This window comes from Annulohypoxylon truncatum (assembly GCF_022578515.1).
Source record: "Annulohypoxylon truncatum strain CBS 140777 unplaced genomic scaffold F4807scaffold_3, whole genome shotgun sequence".
In the NCBI taxonomy this organism is placed as follows: domain Eukaryota; kingdom Fungi; phylum Ascomycota; class Sordariomycetes; order Xylariales; family Hypoxylaceae; genus Annulohypoxylon; species Annulohypoxylon truncatum.
Genome location: NW_025953789.1, coordinates 762,488 through 783,500, shown reverse-complemented (window position 1 = coordinate 783,500; position 21,013 = coordinate 762,488). Strand labels below are relative to the sequence as shown.

At 47.2% G+C, this 21,013-nt stretch overlaps 7 protein-coding genes across 7 annotated transcripts; 3 read left to right on the top strand and 4 right to left on the bottom strand.

The window, feature by feature from the left end:
- Positions 1 to 616: 616 nt before the first annotated feature.
- On the bottom strand, positions 617 to 1,534 carry F4807DRAFT_409261 (uncharacterized protein). Its single transcript, XM_047996522.1, has one exon. It carries the CDS (start codon positions 1,321 to 1,323, stop codon positions 1,081 to 1,083), a length of 243 nt encoding a protein of 80 aa, XP_047858343.1. The 5' UTR covers positions 1,324 to 1,534; the 3' UTR covers positions 617 to 1,080.
- Positions 1,535 to 3,439: 1,905 nt separating this feature from the next.
- On the bottom strand, positions 3,440 to 3,971 carry F4807DRAFT_456370 (uncharacterized protein; the record flags this gene model as incomplete). The annotated part of the gene is made up of 2 exons (XM_048000868.1): positions 3,440 to 3,494; positions 3,562 to 3,971. The coding sequence occupies 2 exons, from the start codon at positions 3,969 to 3,971 to the stop codon at positions 3,440 to 3,442; spliced, it is 465 nt and encodes a 154-aa protein (XP_047858342.1).
- Positions 3,972 to 4,348: 377 nt separating this feature from the next.
- F4807DRAFT_201576 (uncharacterized protein) lies at positions 4,349 to 5,965 on the bottom strand. The gene has a single exon (XM_047993809.1). The coding sequence runs from the start codon at positions 5,631 to 5,633 to the stop codon at positions 4,518 to 4,520; it is 1,116 nt and encodes a 371-aa protein (XP_047858341.1). The 5' UTR covers positions 5,634 to 5,965; the 3' UTR covers positions 4,349 to 4,517.
- Positions 5,966 to 8,649: 2,684 nt separating this feature from the next.
- F4807DRAFT_409253 (tricalbin) lies at positions 8,650 to 14,075 on the top strand. Its single transcript, XM_047996521.1, has 4 exons — positions 8,650 to 9,413; positions 9,476 to 9,785; positions 9,848 to 12,522; positions 12,573 to 14,075. The coding sequence occupies exons 1-4, from the start codon at positions 9,219 to 9,221 to the stop codon at positions 13,896 to 13,898; spliced, it is 4,506 nt and encodes a 1,501-aa protein (XP_047858340.1). The 5' UTR covers positions 8,650 to 9,218; the 3' UTR covers positions 13,899 to 14,075.
- A 7-nt stretch (positions 14,076 to 14,082) lies between these two features.
- Positions 14,083 to 15,965, top strand: F4807DRAFT_409252 (uncharacterized protein). The gene is made up of 2 exons (XM_047996520.1): positions 14,083 to 14,166; positions 14,230 to 15,965. The coding sequence occupies exon 2, from the start codon at positions 14,556 to 14,558 to the stop codon at positions 15,543 to 15,545; it is 990 nt and encodes a 329-aa protein (XP_047858339.1). The 5' UTR covers positions 14,083 to 14,166; positions 14,230 to 14,555; the 3' UTR covers positions 15,546 to 15,965.
- Positions 15,966 to 16,287: 322 nt separating this feature from the next.
- On the top strand, positions 16,288 to 17,127 carry F4807DRAFT_456367 (uncharacterized protein; the record flags this gene model as incomplete). Its single annotated transcript, XM_048000867.1, has 2 exons — positions 16,288 to 16,378; positions 16,502 to 17,127. The coding sequence occupies 2 exons, from the start codon at positions 16,288 to 16,290 to the stop codon at positions 17,125 to 17,127; spliced, it is 717 nt and encodes a 238-aa protein (XP_047858338.1).
- A 206-nt stretch (positions 17,128 to 17,333) lies between these two features.
- On the bottom strand, positions 17,334 to 20,383 carry F4807DRAFT_409247 (uncharacterized protein). The gene is made up of 6 exons (XM_047996519.1): positions 19,952 to 20,383; positions 19,534 to 19,901; positions 19,086 to 19,464; positions 18,710 to 19,035; positions 18,571 to 18,657; positions 17,334 to 18,516 (listed from the first exon to the last, which is right to left on the bottom strand). Exons 1-6 carry the CDS (start codon positions 20,070 to 20,072, stop codon positions 17,689 to 17,691), a joined length of 2,109 nt encoding a protein of 702 aa, XP_047858337.1. The 5' UTR covers positions 20,073 to 20,383; the 3' UTR covers positions 17,334 to 17,688.
- Between the last annotated feature and the right edge of the window lie 630 nt (positions 20,384 to 21,013).

Sequence of the window (21,013 nt, the reverse complement as noted above, 5' to 3'; positions counted from 1 at the left end):
TAGGGGTAGGGATGGTTCAATAGTGGAGGCCAAGGGACGGGCCGTTAGCACATTAGCGCACAACATGGATTATAAGAGATCAAAGGATTTCGTACACCTTGACAATATCCAATGTCGTTGCGTCGTCGAGCTGACCACCACCATGACGCCTTAAGAAACTGCTAGACATTACCATACGTTGCAGCAACGACGTTGAGGTCTTCTGTTACCTTCTATTTCCGTTATTTCCACTTTGTCGACCTCGTTTAATCGAGTCAAAACCGTTGATGCTGCAACTTTGTAGAAGAATGCGATCAATAAGATTCCATAACATTGCCTTTCTGTCCGTCACATATCTGCATCAGGGTTCCGAGATACCCGGTAAAGTGTAAAAGGTCCACTCCCGGCGTCAGAAAACGTCAAAGTGGGTGTCCTGTATATAGCGTCGTCTATCCCTTTCATTACATAATCAGCACTACAGCCAGGCATGAAGTGTATAAGTCAGCCAAACAGATAAATCAAGGGATATGAGAACCTAATCCCGCGCTAGCATAGTGTGGTTGGACCGTGACGTGGGGGGTTGATTATATAGTAGGTAAGTAATATGAGGGGTAGGTAGCCCGCCCCACGTCTGGCTAGGCGGAATAATAATATTGGATTTCTACTTGAACATCAAGAGGCAATCTAAACACCCCCATCGAAGTCCTCGGTGGTTTTGAAAGTATTCGTTATAAACTCCATTAAACTTCGGAAGGATTGAGAAAATATTTCAAGTATACCCAGCTCGTCAGCCTGAAGTAAACGGATGGGAAATACAGCGACTCAAACTCTGAAAAGTAACAAGAATGAAATTTTCGCGATTATAATGATTATGATAGACAAAGAGAGTTATCTCACACTACAACTATAACGACTTTCTCTGAGTTCGAGTTCGCTGTCAGAATATTGCTCGTGTTTCTGCAGATCTGGTGGGCTTGATGGGTCACGGAGCCCTTGACAAAATTGCCTTCAACATCGACCGCCACCTGTCCTGCTGCCTGCCTACAAAACGTTCTCACCGGAGCGCACCAGTATCACGAAAGCTTATGCCTTCTTGGCGTCTTAACTCCCTGCCGTCCCCGTAAAGATCTTTCTAGTACATGGCAGCAAGATAAGGCTCGGAGAAGCCAGGACGTGCTCCGACAACGTGCTGGTAGAACATAAAACCCCAGAACCACAGGTTGCAACCTTTGAAAGGAGCCCATATAGTTTGATAACCTTTATTATATCCGCGACTTCAGACAGCAAGCTATAAGTTAGGAAACATGCAAGCTTTAGCTCATTTTTCAAAGCTCCGAGGCGCATGATTTCGTAGTTAGGGGCACAGGTATCCAACTGCGTTTGATAATGGCCAGTAGAAAACCAGCCTATTCGAAATGTGTAAGACAGGAATAATATGTAGCCATCCGCTCTCTCGCACTGGGTTGCAGCTGTATCTACCGTCTCAGCCCTATCGTCTACCCTTCCTTACTTCCCACTTGCCGAGAAAGTATGACTTTCGACAGATCTGAAGCGGGGGAAGCATTTTTATAAGGTAATTACCTAAGTAGGTAGGTTACACAGCAATACTATTCGAGGAGTCGCCTTTTCAGCAATTGGTTCAAGTAGTATGTACATATGTGGGTAGCTACCAGTAGGTACATACTATAATTCAGTTGAAATAAGTACTAGGTACTGAAAGATGCTGAAAATATTTTCAAGGGTTCCAATATGCAGGTATGCATACCACTCTTTCACGGTGACTCTAAGTTACTCGAAGTATTAAAACTTCAGCCAACGTTGTTTGTGTTTCTATGTACCTACCTTTTACCGACAGTATGTGATGTCTTCCTAGGAGTAGATAGTGCTCGTATATCAAAGATTTATCCTCAAAGGGAATTCGTCACAGCTTCTAAGAAAAATGGCTAATACCAGAACAATTATTGTTATATCCTTTATTGCAATGGCTTGCAACTAATATGGTAAGATACTAATACATTTAATTTATATAAACCAGCATTTTCTAGCTTTAAGAATATTAAGAATACGGCTACATATATTCTAGAAATGTCTGTAGAGCACATTAGAAGCGGTTTAGAAAAAGTTTTCCTCACGATGGCGAACACTCTTATCATAGATGGAGCGAAAGTCAATGCAAATATGGTCTTACGTTCAATCGAATTCAATCATGATCAGAGTAACCAGAGCGTTGACAGCCTCTCATGCGACGGGTGCTACACCGTAGGTTGGCCACACGGTGAGCCTAAATGGTTGCTCGAGTGGAAGTGGGAAGATACTATTGAGATGAGATCGAAGATCTGCGCTGCTTGTGAACAAAAGCTCTTCGAAGGGTATGATAGTGATTACGAGTAGTTTCCATTTGACTTCGTGTCCTACCAAACTCTGACTCTACTACTACATTCATTGTCACGTCCTCTATCACAATGATCTGTAATTGACTCGATGAAGCCCTAGCGCTTCCCAAATTGTGGAAAGAGTCTGGATTTATCTTACAGTCTTGATTCTCTGCTGCCCAATGACTAGATATATCAGAGCTTTCTATCATATCGGTATTGTTTAAGTTAACTTTTTAACATTCCCTAATACTAATAGCATTTTGAAAGTCGTAAACGGGGGTATATGAGATCATCACGATGCCTGCCACCCTCACTATATCGGGGGAGCTGGTCAGGACAGAAGATGTCCTAACCTTCGCCGTCCTTACCATGAACGAGATTAGCGAGAACGCCAAAGGAGTTTACGGTCTATTATGCTCGGCGCTCTACACCACGGGTTGGTCACATGGCATCCCCATTTACCAAATCACCTACCTTAGTGCTAAGCACGGGTACAAGAGGGCCTCCGCGACCATCTGTCGTTTTTGCTTCGATAATATATCGGATGGGCTGGCATTGGAGATATGATTTGATGTTTTTCTTCTCCGGAACAACGATGGGTCTTCACTCGTTTTCTTTGATGTATATGTCTTTAGGACCCCTCAGCGGTACTTATATTGATGATGTTCAACTCTGTCGTCGATGAAGTCACGCTGGGGAGGTAAATAAGGTTATCATATGTATGAAGGATAGTTACCCTTATTGGGTTACCACATACAGCTAGGGTTGTGTAACAATAAATATGGAGTGCTAACAGGCATTGTAATTCTTAATTTCAATCACTAATTCCATGAAATATAGTATCCATATTTAATACAATATATATACATCAAATTTATTGCTGTCATGAACTAGACTAAATAGATACCAAAGCTAGCAACACCGAATAGAGTTTGAGGTCAACCAGCCTGTTATTCCACCAAAAAATACAACCATTTAATTATAATAATAAGAGTAGATGATGATTAGTAACATTTAACACCGAGGAACCCATTTTAAAAGGAATTCGTCGAGCCAGCTTAGTGTGGTTTCTTGATTTGGGTTAACTAGTTGTCGTCGCCGTTGCCGTTGCCGTTGCCGTTGCCCAGGCTCGGGCTCAGGCTGGGGAAAGGCTGCTATATAGCGTTCGCTTTGAAGCCTCTCAAGGATTATAAGAATAATTCCGTACCTCTCCCAAGCTATGGCACGGCTGTCCCGCCGTTCCTCGGGATTATGCAATAGAGTGGACCTCCAGTTGATGGCCATGCACTCTCTACTCTCCAGATACCGCTTCATGCGATATGCAAAAAGACATTCAGCCCAATGCTCATCAGTAGGAGGATCTCTAGCCCGCTTGTATAAGCTAGTATAGGTGGGCTCCGTGCCACCTACTATCTCTAGGACATGGGGGAGAATGTTCTTGGCTGATATAGGCTCAACGGATGGATGAAGCGTTACATATTCATCGAAATAGGCTTGAGTGTTCTCTTTGCCAAGGACCTCAAGTACATCCTGCATGTTTGGAAGTTTCAAGATATCTGACATTTCCCAGGGTCCACCTCGCGAAAACTGTTCCTTAGAGACAATGGTGGACTCCATTTTGGAGATTTCAAAGAGTTTTTGGTTGTAGAATCAAATAAAACAAAACAAGATAGTGATTTGAGTACCTAGGCTATGCTGTGTTGGGTAGGTACCTATGTAGTTTGATTCTGGGATGGGTAATTATTCCTTGTCATCGGAATAAAGACGAACTATATACACAAAAAGGAATAATGACAATGTCTGGACTCAATACTATTATTCACTAACAACCTATCCTGAAAGAATCAAAGTGATGTGTACAGTATATTTCCAAAAAACCTGCTATGATATGACAGAACAGTTGAAATAGTATTTCCACACAGTGTGTCGAGGGGTGGGCTCGTCGTTGAAGACTGTCACAGAGTGAGTGAAAGTAGCAGTTAGCTCGCCTTTGGCTCGCTTGTAGGTAGCAAAAGACCTTGATTGACGCCTGTCCCTTTTCCAAACCCCTCTGGGGCCGAAGGCCCCTTATATATTCGTCCCAGGTATTATACGGGCCGCAGCTAACTAGCGGTTATCTAGCCCTTGCTCGTAGCCCTTGACACAGTGTTGGTAATGTCAAGTTTAGGTCGTTCGGTTTTGCTTGCTCTTGTCTTGTTCGTAGAGCCTTAAAATGCTCCCAGGCTCATGACTTAGGTGTGGATGACCCCGAGAGCTGTTTAGGCTACTCAATATATGTACCCTCCAAGATTTATCCATCGGCGACCCCTCAGGCCCTAGGTCCTGCCAAGCACTTAAAAATAGGCGCCCAGGAGACTTCTTGACACATAAATCCGTAGGGCAGTAGCAGCAGAAATACAACCCCTTTCTTTCGTTGCTGTCCTCGTTGAGAAGAAAAGGTGTAAGAATTCCCCTTAGTGATCCTAATTCACGACCTGCCCCCCTCCTAGCACCATAGGGCAGCCTTAGATGCGGGCATATCTTTAAGTCCCCCATAGCCGGGAGCGATAGCTGGCTCCTGTCTTCCTGGTAGCTCCAGGTGGATAGTAATAGGAATCGAAGATTGCCGTCATTCCCCATGACAATTTTGGGGAAGGCCGAGTAACGAACAGTCAGCTTGTTTGGCTGCCTATACGGCCACAGATAAGTCTCGAAATTCGAATCGACACAGGGCGCCAGCAGTTTATCGAGATAATCCTGGTAGTTATCGCACCTCAAGCGCGTGTACTTGAGGGCTAACTGAATATGTCGGTGGTCAACCCGAAAGAGACGTGCGTCAAGTCGGTCTCGCTGCCCGTATCCTGTATAGCGCCATCGTCTCGGTCCCGCCGAACAAGTTGGGACACACGGATTCTCTGGCGTATCGACAGTTGTAACTCTATGGAACCCAATACACGCCTCGCATACCCAGTAGTCCGGTCGCTGACGAGCGATGAGTGCCAGATATTCGCAGTAATCGTCGCGGGAAAGGCGGGTTGCCAGTGCGCTTTTGCCTAGGATCTCACATAGCGGTCGGCAAGTTTGGGATAAGACGCGTCGACCGGCTGGCGAGAGCTCATTGGAAATACGGTGTATAAGCTCGACTGGCAACTGAAGAAGAGGAGAGGTCTGTCTTCCTGTCTCCTTCCTTCTTCCCCTAAGTCTTCTCCACCATGACATGATACTCATTGGCAGACCATAGACTGCTTGAAGCATGCTAAGGAGATTCATAGCTGCAGCAGAAAGAAAATAGCATCTCATAAAGGAGAAGTCGGCAACTACTCGGATTTTCTTTTAAGGGTAGAATGGTGCGCTTGCCTTGCTATAAGTTGTAACTGTGTTTTCAAATGAGGCGCCATTTGAATTGGCTGGTCTCCCAGGTACATTCAATGGATCGTTAATTAACCAAGCCATTGAACTTACCAGAGTTAGTTGGATCTTTCTTGTCTGTGAGACTGTTGATAGTCTGCCAAAAGGTGGCGTTTACCTTCCTATGGGAAATGCTATTCTGTCTGGTTAACATAAATAGGTAGCGTCTTAAATGTGCCGCAATATATAAAACGCCATGAAAAGTGTCTTATCAACCAATATCATATATTTTCCATAGGCTTTATTTTACTTTCTGTTTGTCTACGCTGTGCTGGGTCTTTTGCGTGGGTATTTGTCTCGTAGGAATGGCGACCACTTTCTCTATTGCCACCACAAGTCGTAGTGGAAACTGCCTTTTCAATTACTAACCTCTGAGTTCAAATCTCTCCATCAATGACAGAAGTATCATCGCCAACTTCGAAGGGTCGATAACTTTTGACAATGCTGTCGCATATGTTGCGCTGACGCTTTTCCATGGCGACTTTGTGGAATCTTAATATAAATAAATACCTTACCTGAACTTGGTAAGTAGATCTGGCAACATGTCGCGTCTTCGATGCGAAACTGGGGAGCTTCTATGTCAGTCGAAGACGGCGCTTCCCGATGGGAAGTTGATGCTCAACCGCGAGCAAGGGGCTGCGCGCCTATTTTACTCCACGCTGATCGCATTCCTCCGCATATAATCTGCGACCTAGGTATTATGAGCTCAAGGACCTCGTCAGCATTAGCAACGATGCTATCATCGACTTATCAGCACATCCCCCAATTAGGATACCTAGGTGCCTAGGTGAAAATCAAGACGCCATCGGAATCCAGTATTATTGAAAGTAGGGGCTTCATTGATCTAAACGTGTTATGGCCTGAAGTGTCGAGATAGAGCCACATAGGTGAACTGAGAAGGTTAATGTGCGACCTCGGTAATATCACATGATCGTCTGGCTGGCTGTAGGCGCGATGCGAACGGGAATGATGGCGATCGAATTGGTAAACACAATGCTACCCTGTGTATGCCAACATAACAACGATACATTTAAAAGGTGTCGTCGCGTAGAAATCACTGTGGTCACAGAATCATATCCCCTGGGCCGACCTCTCAAATGAGGTTTTCGTGGAAAATATCCTAAACAAAAATGAGAACGCTTTATTTCAAGCTAACGCATAAGGATATCTCGATGAACGAGACGGAGCCACGTACTATTCCTAGTCATCTACCCGTAAATTTACTTAAACGTGGCCCAAGCTAAGACTTAAACAAGGTCAATAAACCCATAAGATCCGATTCGACGTGCGACGTATTGTCCTCGTTTCGCGCCTCGAACGTACGTTACGGCGTGGTGATCCTCTTCATGATAGATAAATTGGCGAAATTTGACACCAAGGATTGCCTAATTGGAAAAAGCTCTTTTATCAATCGCCAAAGTGAATGGTCTTTCATCCTGATATTTTCAAGTTGATGAACGTTGCAACTCAACGGATTCGTTTCGCATGATACCACAGTCGTCGTTGCAACCCAAACCCGGCTGACAGTATCATCCGTTGTGCAAAATACGCATCCATGCGTCACACGTGTGAGGCTTGGGGGGAAGCCATCGAAAAGTGGCCGGCTACTCGGCGCCCTGAGAAATGATGATCAGGCAGGGGTTTGAGGGGTCGCTAGGGGAGTTAGGGGTTAGGTCGCATGGATGCACAACATAATAGTCCAGATTACTTGGCGCTAATTCTACCTATTATTAAGATATGAATCCTCGTGTATTTACTTACTAGTATATATTGCAGCGTCCCTTTCGTACGAAAAAAAATTGTGAACATGAGGGGACATTGAACGAGCGAGAAGTAATTTGCTAAGCGTCGAACCTCAAACCGAATTTAGAGGTGACTTGGCAAACGATATCGTAATCTTGTGGCGCGGGTGCCAACATGCACACATGCGGTTTAAAGCTGCGCGAATCCGTTTAACCCGTTTGCTATGACCGAGAACAAGAGGTGGCTGGTACTGGTACTGGTGCCGCTATCCCGATGCGACGGCCGCTCCGCGCATGTGAGGAGATCCGGGACGGCGATACTATTATTGTAACTTTTATTATTGCACTTCCTGCATCTGCTGCACCTCTAGCAGGTAAGTCTCGTTGCACCGGTATGCAAGTACATCGAATCGGAAGGGATCAGCTGAAGGAATTAGCGGAAACTGGTTGATCTTTGAACCTTTGGAATAGATCGGTGCAGTGATCATCCATGGCAGACAATCAAGAAATAGGAACGGTGCAAGCGCCTCCAGCTCGCGACTATACCAGCTGAGAACATTTGTCCATTGCCGTTTAGGGAGCTAATTTCTTAGGTGCTAAGACAGCTAGGCTGTGTTGCGTTTTAGGCCAAGCTTGGTCTGATCGTACACCACGGCTCTGGACTCTCTGAGTGTGTGGTGATGAAGAAAGTTAGAAATATATATGATGTTTGAAAGTTCTGAGCACCCGTTGAACTGTTGGACAGTTGGACCGTTAGTCCGTTACTCAAAATCAAGGTTGAATCATCAGTTATTAACCTAAACCTAAACTTTTGACATCTGAATAGCACTTACCTTCCATGTAGATGTACGCAATATGTGTACATTTATAGCAGGGTAATCGCAGCTCTAGATTGTGGAGAGAGAAAACAATCCATGACAGGATTTGTGCAGCGATTGCCTGACAAAAAATTATACTATTGGCTCAAGCTCTCAAACTAACGAATACTTATACGATAAGATCCCTAGCACAATTACATCATTCATAGCCCACATGGGGCCACGAATCTGGGAACATCTTGGACCACTTAGGAGGTAACCGAGCTTGTACCTATTAGGCCAAGAAAGTACCCAAGCTGCTGAGGTATGATGCGTCAATACTGAGGTACCACTTTAAACTTTGAGAAACAAGGCGCTGCGTGTCTTTCCCAATTCAATCCTCTTAAGCTTACTTTCGTAACCATCGCCAACGTCAACTCCTTGACCTTACAGGACTTGCCTTTTCCTTGTTCTTTTTCCTCCCTCTTCTCTATTCCCTCTCTGTATCTGTCTCTGTATCTTCTCCCCCTTCTCCCATTCTCGTCACTTGTGTTATAATTTCTCCCCTTTTATTTCTCTGCAATTGGAAGCAACAGAGTAGCCTTACGAACTATCGATAGCTTACCCGCCCGCCTTTACGTCTCCTTACATATTCCTAAGTAGCTAAAAGGCACCTAGAGTCACTAGTATCATTTAGCTACCCAGCTATCCCATCCGATACAGCTTAATACTTGACCTAGGTAGCTAGTTACCAACCGGTTTTCTGTGTCACTCCTTTTAATCCAAGACAATTTCTTTGTCAAACTCTGTCGCCCCTCCACGCGAAGTACGCACGACGAACGAAACAACGTATGCCGCGCATCACAACGACCAACCACCTACCCCTCTCGCGCATTTGAGCTGCTTCAGCAGTACTGGTATCCCCTCGAGGATTCACCATGGCGTCGACCGAACGTGAAGCGAACGAGCTCAAGCAGCAAGGAGCCATTGAAGCCGCTCAGGATCCCGAATCTGCTGTTACGTCTAACGACGCTCAGAAAAGATTAGTTGAGGAGAGCAAAAATGCAGGCGTCGCCGCTTTCACATTCGACCCGGATGCCAGCCCAGAGGAAAAGAGAGCCCAGGCTAAAGCTGTATGTCCCTTATTCGACGTTGGTCTGTGTTGATGCATGTACTGATTGAACCCCGTCACCAGGCTGTACCTAACGATATCCGCCATTTACGAAAGCCGCGAGGTGTAGCTATTGCCACCGACGTCGACGACGGCGCAAAAGCTGATTATGCACTTCCCTCTCCTTCAAAGGCTGGCGCTATTGTACATGCCAAAGACCAGGATGGGCGATCGATTGCAGATGAGAGCACAGCTAAAGAGGAAGAAGACCTGGCTGCGATGGTCGGGTGGACCCAGCGGTTCGGCTGGCCTGTCGACAGCGTCATGGAGGGCGACAGCCTGTTGGATCATACCACCTGGTTAGAGGGAACTGTTCCTGACCAGTACTTTGGAGGTTGGTTTACTTGATTCGATATGCTCCCGAATAGAAATCGCTAATACTAACATGTTTTGCAGAATGGTATCACAATGCTGCGATCATCATTTTTGCTTGCCTCTCTTCATGGCTTGTCGCCGTTCTTGGGGGTGGTCTAGGCTGGGTCATTATTATTATGGGCACTTGCTCTACTTACTACCGTACTTCGATCAGACGCGTTCGAAGGAACTTCCGCGACGACATTACAAGGGAGATGGCGCTGAAGAAGTTGGAGAATGATCACGAATCTGTTGAATGGATTAACTCGTTCTTAGTGAAGTTCTGGCCCATCTATCAACCCGTCCTCGCCCAAACCGTCATCAACTCCGTCGATCAGGTTTTGAGCTCGGCGACTCCTTCGTTTCTTGATAGTCTGCGACTAAAGACCTTCACTTTAGGATCCAAGCCTCCTAGGATGGATCATGTCAAGACTTACCCCAAGGCAGAAGATGACACTATTATTATGGATTGGAAATTCAGTTTCACACCCAATGATAAGGAAGATATGACGGCTCGCCAGATCCAAAACAAGATCGACCCTAAGGTCGTTCTCGAAATCCGCATTGGCAAAGCCATGATCAGCAAGGGTCTGGATGTTATCGTTGAGAAGATGTCCTTCTCCGGTATTATGCGCCTAAAGATCAAGCTTCAATTCCCTTTCCCGCATATTGAGAAAGTTGAAATGTGCTTTCTCGAACGCCCGGAAATTGACTATGTCTGTAAGCCCCTCGGTGGCGAAACTTTCGGTTTCGACATCAATTTCATTCCTGGTTTGGAACGTTTCATTCAAGAACAGATCCACGGCAACTTAGCCCCTATGATGTATGCTCCGAATGTCTTCCCTATTGAGGTTGCGAAGTTACTTGCAGGTTCTCCTGTTGACCAAGCGATCGGAGTGATCGCGATTACGATCCACGGAGCTCAAGGCCTCAAGAACCCTGATAACTTCGCCGGCAATCCCGATCCGTATGCCGTGGTCACCTTCAACAAGAGGGCGCCTCTTGCTCAGACCAAGGTTGTCAAGGACACTCCGAATCCCAGATGGGGCGAGACGCACTATGTCATTGTTACGTCGTTTAACGACTCGCTTGACCTTATCGTGTACGACTACAATGATTTCCGCAAGGACAAGGAGCTCGGTGTTGGGTCCTTCCCGCTCGAACGGATTGAAGAGCTTGGCGTGTACGAGAACGAGCGTCTAGAAGTCGTTGCGCACGGTAAAGCTCGAGGTGTGGTCAATGCTGATATTCGCTTCTTCCCCGTCCTAGAGGCTACAGAACACGAAGGCAAAGTAGAACCACCTCCAGAGACTAATACCGGTATCCTGCGATACACTATTGAGCAAGCAAAGGATCTCGATGGCACCAAGAGCTTAGTTGGCCTACTGAACCCATACGCCGTGCTATTGCTTAACGGAAAGGAAGTTCACCAGACCAAAAGGCTCAAGCGCACCAACAACCCGATCTGGGACAACGGCTCTAAGGAAATTCTTATCACTGATCGGAAGAACGCCAAATTGGGTCTTGCTATCAAAGATGACCGCGAAATCGCAGGAGATCAACTTATCGGCACTCACCAGATCAAGCTTGATGATATGCTTGAGATGATGGAGAAAGGTCACGAGTGGTACAATTTATCAGGAGTCAGGACTGGAAGAGCAAAGCTGACTGCTCAATGGAAACCTGTTGCACTCTCCGGCGTGTTAGCAGGAACTGGAGGTTACCAAACCCCTATTGGTGTTATGCGTCTCCACTTCAAGAGTGCGCACGATCTTCGGAATTTCGAAACTATGGGTAAATCGGATCCCTACGTTCGCGTGCTACTCTCTGGTATTGAAAAGGGTCGGACTGTAACGCACCGCAACACGCTTAGCCCCGAGTGGGACGAAGTTATTTACGTCCCGATGCATTCCTCTAGAGACCGTCTAACTCTTGAGGTTATGGACGCCGAGAAGATGGGCAAGGATCGTAGCTTGGGTTTGGTCGAGGTCTTTGCTGGTGACTACATCGCTGAAGATGAGGAGACCGGTGAATACCTCGTTCATGATGCGAAGAAGGTACATGAGGGCGGCCTCCGCTTACACGGGAAAGGTATCGCAAAGGGAACACTCACATACACCGTTGCATTCTACCCATGCCTAAACGTCGCAGACCCTGAAGAGGAGGAAGAAGAAGAAGAGACAAAGGATAAAGAAGCAAGCTCTGAGCCACCGAAGAAGTCGCTCGATGTTCCTCGATCAGCGGAAGCAGGAAAGATTCCTACACTAGAGAGGAAGGAAAATGGCAGCGTACCAATCTCACCAACTTCGCCCACTATCCCCAAGTCGCCAGTCTCTCCTAGGTCGACCTCATCTGGACGAAGATCTCGTGAAGCTCACCGCGAGCGCCCCAAGGTGCACCTCTCCCCCGAGGAATTACTCAAGTATGAATGTGGGTTCTTGATATTCAAGCTGATGGAGGCCGAAATGCCTAAAAGCGGAACGCATCTTGAGATATACGTCGACGACATGCTATACCCGTCCTATATCTCGGGCACAGCGAAGGGTAGGAGCTTTAAGTTCGATGAGATCGGCGATTGCTTTATCCGTGAATTGGACTTCTCGCGGCTGACACTCAAGGTGAGAGAGAAGCGGGAGAAGCCAGGTGAAGAGCGTGATGAAGATCATACCGTAGCTCGATTGACGGGTAACACGCTGGATACTCTAAAGCAATGCCTGGTAAGTTTCTATGCAAACCGACTATTCTTTCACGCTGCTAACAATCACAGAATAACCCTACCGTTCTCAAGCTAAAGGACGAGGAAAACAGAACTGCCACGGTGAAGGTCAGCTTGAAATACATTCCTGTCAAGATGCAACTCGATCCCAGCGAGAGCATCAATAACATGGGTAACCTTCGCGTCGACGTGCTAGATGCAGCAGATCTACCTCCTGCAGACTCGAACGGCAAAAGTGACCCATACTGCAAGTTCGAGCTCAACGGACAGGATGTATTCAAGACCAAGACACAAAAGAAAACGCTTAATCCTGTGTGGAATGAGTACTTCGAGATCCCCATACCGTCAAGAACCGCTGCCAAGTTCAACTGCAAGGTCTACGACTATGATTTTGCGGATAAGCCTGATTTTCTGGGTGGAGCGGACATCAATTTGGAACAGCTTGACCCATTTAAGGCAAAGGAGCTCAAGTTGCTTCTGGATGGAAAGTCCGGCTCCGTCAGATTGCGGCTCCTCTTTAGACCCGACTATGTTACACGCTCTCGACTAGGTACCAGCACCTTCTCAGGGACGTTTGGCGGCCCTGGTCGGATCGTAACTGGTGTCGTCGGTGCTCCGGTCAAGGGTGGTGTCGCGGTAGCTGGCGTCGTTGGCCACGGAGTTGGAAAAGGCGCTAGCTTTATCAAGCGAGGCTTTCGAGGCAAGAAGGACGATGAAGGCAATGGCCTAACTCTAACATCCAGCAACTCCGAGATCCCCACCATCGTGACAAATAGTCCTGATGCTGCCGCACCAGGTCCCGGGCTTAGACGAACGACAGGTTTAAGTGTAGATGGCGAATCAGCAGCTGCTCGGCCTGTGACGCCCACGGCCAACGGCAAGTCGCACGCACGCAACCCAAGTTTAGGTGGAGTCTCTATTCACAGCTTAGCCCCAGGCGCTGCTGGCGCTGGAACAGCCACTTTCACCGTAGTTTCTGCGGAGGGATATCCTTCGTCATCAGATATCTACGTCCTAATCAAACAACTCACGCCCAAAGAACGAACTATTGGCAAGACGAAACACCATGAGTCTCCTGACGTGGTACGATTCGACGAAAGTTTCAAGCATACATGCACCCCTGATACGCAATTCCGTGTCGAAGTCAAAGGTCACCACACTTTCGGTAGTGATGACGATTTAGGCGAAGCGCTATATTTCGTAGACGAGAGCGGCGGTGGTGAAAAGGAGATCAAGGTCGGCGGCGGAACGGTGGTTTTGAAGAGTACATTCGAAACCAACGAAAGCCCGAGTCCAAGAGGTGGGAATAACGCTTTACGGAGGAGTTTTTTGAGCAAGAGAGAAACCAGGAATAGCCGAGAAGGAACGCCCACATAAGTCTTACAGCATGGGTTTTAGCATTAGGCGCTCAGGAGGCTACAGGTTATATATCGTGGCAACTACCTAGTGAAGGGACAGTTCCACCTGCAGTGTTTTCATAGTAAAAGAATTTACATTTTAGTTAATTATGATGAGTTTAGCCTATCCATATAGTAATGACAAGTTTACCATGTAGGGGCCGAGGCAGATTTCGAACGTGTTGATACTTAGTATGGCCTCCTATTCCTCGGACACTTAGAAAGCATGAACTATCGCATGCACTTTGGTAAATAAACAACGTCTCTTGGTCTACACTATTCTCCAGATAACTAAATATGCGCTACCTTAGGATGCCGCATGAAAAAAATCTCGATTGCGGTGATATAAGAACATTGTCGCCGATTCTAAGCTGTTACACAATCCAGGTGTTCGAAAGAGAGCCTAAGACATCAATTGTCTTCCATGTTAGAAGTTATCCGAAGCACCTAGCTATACCATAGTCAATTCTATGTGTATGGAAGTCATGTAAATGTCTTCTCGGAAATCGAGTATAAATAGCAGCCTGTAAGTCCCACCCAGATCAACATATCGGTCTCCAAAAACCAAAGAAACTAACTAGATTTGTTTCCAAACTGACTCATTCGAATCTGTACCTATCTCATTATCCCAAAGATTATGGAAACCATGGCTTCTTCCAGAACAACAGAACGACCGTCCGAACCTGAAAAAGATATTAACGGTAGGAATATCAAACACTGCCGGGCTCCCGAATACGCCCCTTTCGGAGACTACCAGAACCCGGTCCTGTACAAGAACGCGTACGAACCCCGCGCTCTACTTAACTACACCGTCGCCGCCTTCCACGACCGGTCGGACGTCGAACTAAGCGAGCGACAGCTTGAAGCACGCAAAGCATTTGTGGACCATTTTAAGGAGCGGAAGGCGGCCTACGGGATCAAGGTAAGGACTGCGGGACCACTGAAAAGCTTCCAAGACGATGTCCTGCGATTTTTCGAGTACATTGATGTTTTTTTCTTCTTCGGACTGCTGTGGGAAGACGTCCATATCAAGAGCGGTCTTCAAATTGTAGGAAGGCCCCTAAAAGGTCTCGTTGACACGACCACGGGAATGACGTACGCTTGTACGGAGCGCGATCCCGCGTATATTCAGATCGATATGAATATCGGGTCCTACTCTAGCTTATATCAGCTTGGTTTTGTTATAGGCATCCTCTTGCACGAGATGGTGCACGCGTACCTCATGATCTACGGATGCGATTGCTTGAGCTGCGACAAGAACGCGCTGAACACGGTAGGCGTCGACCACCACGGGCCTATCTTCCTAATGCTTCACCGCCTCATTTTAACGGAGCTCAGACGGTGGGGTGTTATAAGCGGCGACGAGGATTTGGCGCTCCTGGAGGTTGCGGATTGTCCAGGGGATTCTATGAGCCTTGAAGCGAGAGAACAAAATAGCTACGCTATGGCCGAAATGGAGATAGCTGAGGAGACATGGGCTCGTAGACAGCAGAACCCTAATTACATTATTCGCTTCAGCAGCAACGGGGAGGGGGTAGTCGTTGATCATTCACGTCTCAGGGATGGGCAGATCAAGATGGAGAACTATCTCCGGTCTCGGTGGGAGGCTGAGTCGACTTTTATGTAGGATAGGCCGAAATGGGAGATGGAGGATGACGGTGCTGATGATTCCTCCCACCTTTTCTCTTTTTCTTCTGATGGTTATGTTGCTGATGATGAGAATGAGGAAGATGAGGAGGAGGAGGAGGAAGATGATTATGCCTGGGGAATGGGTGGTCTCTTCTCGGTCAGTGGCTCACATTGGCCTTTCATTCCTGGACCCTCCTATCCGTCTATCAGATAGGCAAAAGGTAATTCCTTCTCATAAGACCAAAGTGGTCTGAGCCGATGCCATCTCTCTTGAGGAAAATAGCGAAGGGGCAGGAGTCAGGTGTAGTTAGGGTCTCTTTTTCGACAAAGTACAAATTTATGCTTACCTAGCTTAAATTTAACGCATAGGCAGATAAGGAGTAAAGGTCCATAGTATTAAGCCTTGAATAAACGTCCAAGTTTCAACTTATAGACTGAACACAAAGCGTCACGTTGTCGCTTAGACTACCTACACCAGTATCTGAACACACTGGACCTTTGACCATCTCCATGAAATGAAGAAGCGTTACCTGAGCATACCATTAGGTCTTACTCATCCACAGCAATGAGGTGGTCACATACCTAGACACTGCGATAGTTGGATATCCAGGCCTGCCACTACGGATACAAATAGGCGTCCAACTCTCCTCTTTTCGTGAGATCTCACCTAACTCCCAAAACTTTTTCCCTCATGAACAAGCATCAATAACCTTTGCGCTATTACTTCAGTAACATTCAACATGAAGTCCGTAAACGCTCTTCTTTGCCTTGCTGGCATTGCTCATGGCGCCATCATCAAACCCGTTAACTTCAAGGGTCTTGGCAACGGCAGTAAGTCAACAGCTCAGCTGCCCCTTGTCCTCTATCAAACATATCCTACGGAAAAAAGCCTACCTTTGTTCTCTATTCTCCCTCTGCTTTTCTAAACGGCGCTAACCTATCTTCTCCCCTCAGTGTACACCGTCCCCCTCGACCAATACGACAACATGGACATCTCGCGCGCCACCCTCGACTCCTTCAACGTCAGCGCCGCAGCCCCAGACCACCTCTCGGTCATCGCCTCCGCAGAAGCCCAGCACAGCGCCCTCATGACCTCGCTCCACAGCGGCGGCGCCAAGGACACCTCCTCCGGGGCCTCCTCCCAGCACGGCGGCAACTTCACGACGCAATGCGCGCCGCAATTCCCAACGCGCAAGACGTTCTGCCGGGAGCGCGCGATCGACCGGACGGACTACCTGCGGGCGTTCGCCAAGTACCTGGACTGGATCGAGAACGGGCCGGACGCGGGGGTGGTGCCGAAACACGCGTGCAAGGCGCTGATGTGGGGCGGCGTCGTGGTGGCGACGTGCAGCTGGGGCGGCGTGAACCCGACGTGCGTCGGCGAGCTGGTCGAGGCCATGCGCGAGCTCGACACCTACTGCGCCTACGACGAGGGCGGCGACATCCAGATCAAGCACTGGAAGAAGCGGTACACCCGCCACAACATCATGGACGGCGTCAAGGAGTTCGCGGTTGCGGGCGAGGAGGGCCAGGGTGCTGAGGGTGATGTTGCTGGGGAGGCGGAGGCAGACCGGGAGTAGGCGGCTATAGTTGTCTGATATTCTGATATTCTGATATTCTGACATTCTGACATTCTTAATTCTTAATTATTGATTACCTATTGATTATTGATTCTTGATAAGGTTACCTGGCTGGTGTCCGTTGAGTGGTTTATCTTGTCGGAGTTGTAGGGTTGGATAGGGGAAGGGGGGATGTACCTAGGTAGTTGATTTAGTATTTTCATTAGTCATTCAATCCATTCCGTTTGCAATTAACTTTGCTGTCATCTGATGTATTATGTACGCTTGATCCCCTTTTCGATATCGGAGCGTAGTGGATAGAAACCAGGACCCCTATTTTTGCTATGGCCAAGACTCTACCCCTTTTAAAAGTTAAACTACCCCAGGACGTTGCGCATAAGCTTAAATGCTAAAACGAAGCTCGTTCCCATAGTATCTAACGCAGATAATCAGCGGTTGAAGAAGAAAGGTTTGAATTATGCTTTATCTTAGTGATTACAAGAACAGTACTCTAAGGTTCGTATGCTCTATAATCATCTATGCGTTATATCCGTCCATTCGTCAATGTACACGATGATTCTATCAATCCGACAGGTCTACCTTCGCCATCTGAACAACAGGTAGATGCGCCATATGTATCTTAGCGCTTCCAAAAGGTACAAAGCGTGCGCTAAAAGGCTTCCCGGTAATCTTCGGCTCAAGAGGCGGATCTGCTGCCGTGTCATACTCCAAAGGCCAGTCGATCTCGACGGCTGCTACGCGAAGCTCGAGTGGTGGTGCATTAAGGTCCCAGATGGGATTTGCTAGGGTTGACACATCTGCCTGTGCCACCCTAATCTGCGAAGGGTCGATCGCGATGTTCCAAATACTTTCAGGCTCGATGACATGATCGTGCGTATGAGAAGTAGTGCTGGTGCTTGGAATTGCGTCACCACTAAACGCAACTGGTGGTATGGCTGACACATTAGAATCGATATGGAGAGAGTACAGTAGTGGGCCGTAGTAAATGGCGGCCGTATTGTTGGCTCTCGTGACCACGCGCGGTTCTGTATTAAGATTAACAGTAACAAAGCTGAGACCTTTGCGAACCGAGAATTTCTGAAGCCCCTGATCCGATGGCGAAACCTTGCTAGTTTGGCCATCAGGTCCTATGACAGTACTCGATTGGTCTGCCCAACCAGGAATTCGGACATAGAACGAGAAATCGGTCGCTGATGTAATGGTATATTTCAAGGTCATTCCAAAAGGATACATGGTATCGGCTTGGATGGACACTAGGTTGTTATTCAGAGAAGTGCTGATGCTTCCGGGGATAAGCAAGACATGAGCGATTCCCCCATCTTGAGTTTGAGTAAAGGAATTCGCTAGAAACTTCGGATATGCTTGACCGTGATTAACAGTGCAGCAAGGCTATCATGAAGTCAGCGTCCATAATCAGGAAATCAAGAAATAGTTGATACTGACGTAGTTGGGCTCTAATCCAAATACATTGCCCTGAGATCCAACATTTACCCACATGTCAGGAGCTACTGCTAGATTACGTGACCAGGGCTATAAAACCAGTGTTAATATATGTCGTGACACTTCGGCAATGGTAACTTACCTGATTCTCTTGTTGCACATATTGATGCGACCACCAATCCGGGAAGATAGAACCGGGTACAGCATTGAATGCCACCTGTTCTGCCCAGTCTGCCAAATCGTTATCGCCAAGGTACTGATGGATATAGGCCATAGAGAATGTCATCTCTGCAGCAGTGCATAATTCGGCGCCTCTTATCGGGTTGAGGTCTGTTATGAATTCATCCCCGATAATCGTCCCGGCTAAAGACTTGTGATATTGCGATAGCAGGTCCACCGCCGTTCTAGTCTGCGTTTTCAGCGCCTCATCGTGTGTCATCCGGTATATCGCAAGTGGGTATCGTAGACCTGATCCCGTCAGTGATTGAACGCTTCATCTTGAATCATTCAAGTTATACCTTCTGCCATGTTTACACCATGGTTAAAAAGATCTTTGAAAGGCTCGCTTCTGGGAGTGTACGTGACCTCTGGGTATACCCCCTTTACCCAGTACGTTCTCCAGTCGCTATTGGCTGCTACGCTTCCTTCTATCATGAGCTCCATGGTTTCCCAGATAAGTTGTGAGTTATTTCTGGGGTGGTTCTCATATAGCCACTGCAATGGAATGTGCATCTCGTGAGCTCTCATGGCGCCGAACCCATCTCCATCGTAATCTTGGCCCTCTTTCTCAATGAGACCGGCAAAGCCATCTTTCAGCATACTGTTGGCAATCTGGATGTATCGGTGCATAGCATCCACAATTCTGTCAGTTTGCGTAGGGTCCGCTTGAGCGTATTGCTACAGGGATTAGTCGAACGGTTTTAAGACATCTAGTACCGATAGTGGAACTCTACAGGTAGGACATACCATCAATCCTACTAGGAAATAGCAACGCGCCCATAGGCCTCGAGTTTCTGGAGTCGTCTCAGGCCCCAGCCAACCATCGTCCTGTTGGTGGTCAAGGACATAATCCATATATGAATAGACTTGTGCCTTAAGTCTTGGGTCATCTAACCCAAAAGCGAGAGGCACGATGCTATTGAACCAATATGGCGAGGATTCATGAAGAACGGAGTACTCTGACGAACCACCAATCCACATTGAGTCGTGAACAAAGCGGTAAAAGTCAAACAAGTTGCCCGCAAGCCCATCGGCCTCCAGCGTCAGCTGGTCTTGGAACCATCCCCTAGGTTTGATTGTACCAAGAGGGAAAGACTGATATACTGGCTGTATAACTAATCATGTGTAAGTTTGTATGTGAATTCAAATCTACGGGCAATCTTACGATTAGAGCTAGAATCTCTCTCTCGGAAGGAATTCCATTTGAGTGTCTCTTGGGGCAAGGCAAGACCTGTGGTGATTAAGAGCGAGGCGGTGAACGCCTTCGCTATAATTGAGGTAGCCATCGGTTTATAAGTGCTTGCGATGACATGAGCAGTCCAAAAGGGGGAGTGGCGTTCAGGTATAAGACAGCAATAGTGATAACCAAAATAAGTTATCAAGAAGTCAAGAGCTCATATATAATAATAATATCGGTTCCTTTAAACGCGATATTTGAAGGGGTGGAATTTTTCGTAGTGCGATATGAAAAGCAAAGAATGCAGCTTGCACGCGTCGATCCACACACACAAACAAAATGACTTAAGAGATATATTACTTATTCTCATCCATTCGGATGGAAGGACCAGGAAGGACTGACATCCGAGAGAATACTTTCAGAAAACTGTGGGTTTTCCAGGACAACTTATATGCAAGGCAAGAAAGTCCTATCGCATTCATGGATGTATCGATGTCCTTTCTTCTCAGGAGGTAGGCGCATGCAGAATGGGGCGTCGATAATTTAGGTAGCTACCTACGTAGGTAACATCACGGGGTCGTATGGCAGCATTGGCGGCATATGTAGCATACAACGCGCTTTCTCCAAAAATGCTTTGCGTTCCTGGTCCAGCATTGCAGCTTCCCCCCCTTCCCCCTCAGAGACCGTTCGGGCCCTTAGCGCGTCCACCCGTGATAGAGTCACGCAGCAGGGAATAATTTCTTTAAAGGGGGGAAATAAAGAAAAGAAAATACTTGGTTCATGCCTGTGATTGGATTCCAAGTTTGCCTTCTAAAGAAAAGTTTGGAGATGGGCAGATAGGCTATGGCCTTGGCTGCTTTTCTGGCCGAGGCCTGATCTTGTAATTTCCCCTGAAGATCTTCCCCGACTTGCTAGTTGTCGCTTTTTTAACGCACCATAATGCGCCTCTTACCCCTACATACCCCATTCGATCAGTCCGTTAGAAATCTGGATCTGTACTACGAACAATACGAAGGTTTCTCGTCTAGGTGAGAAGAGTGAGGTACAGAA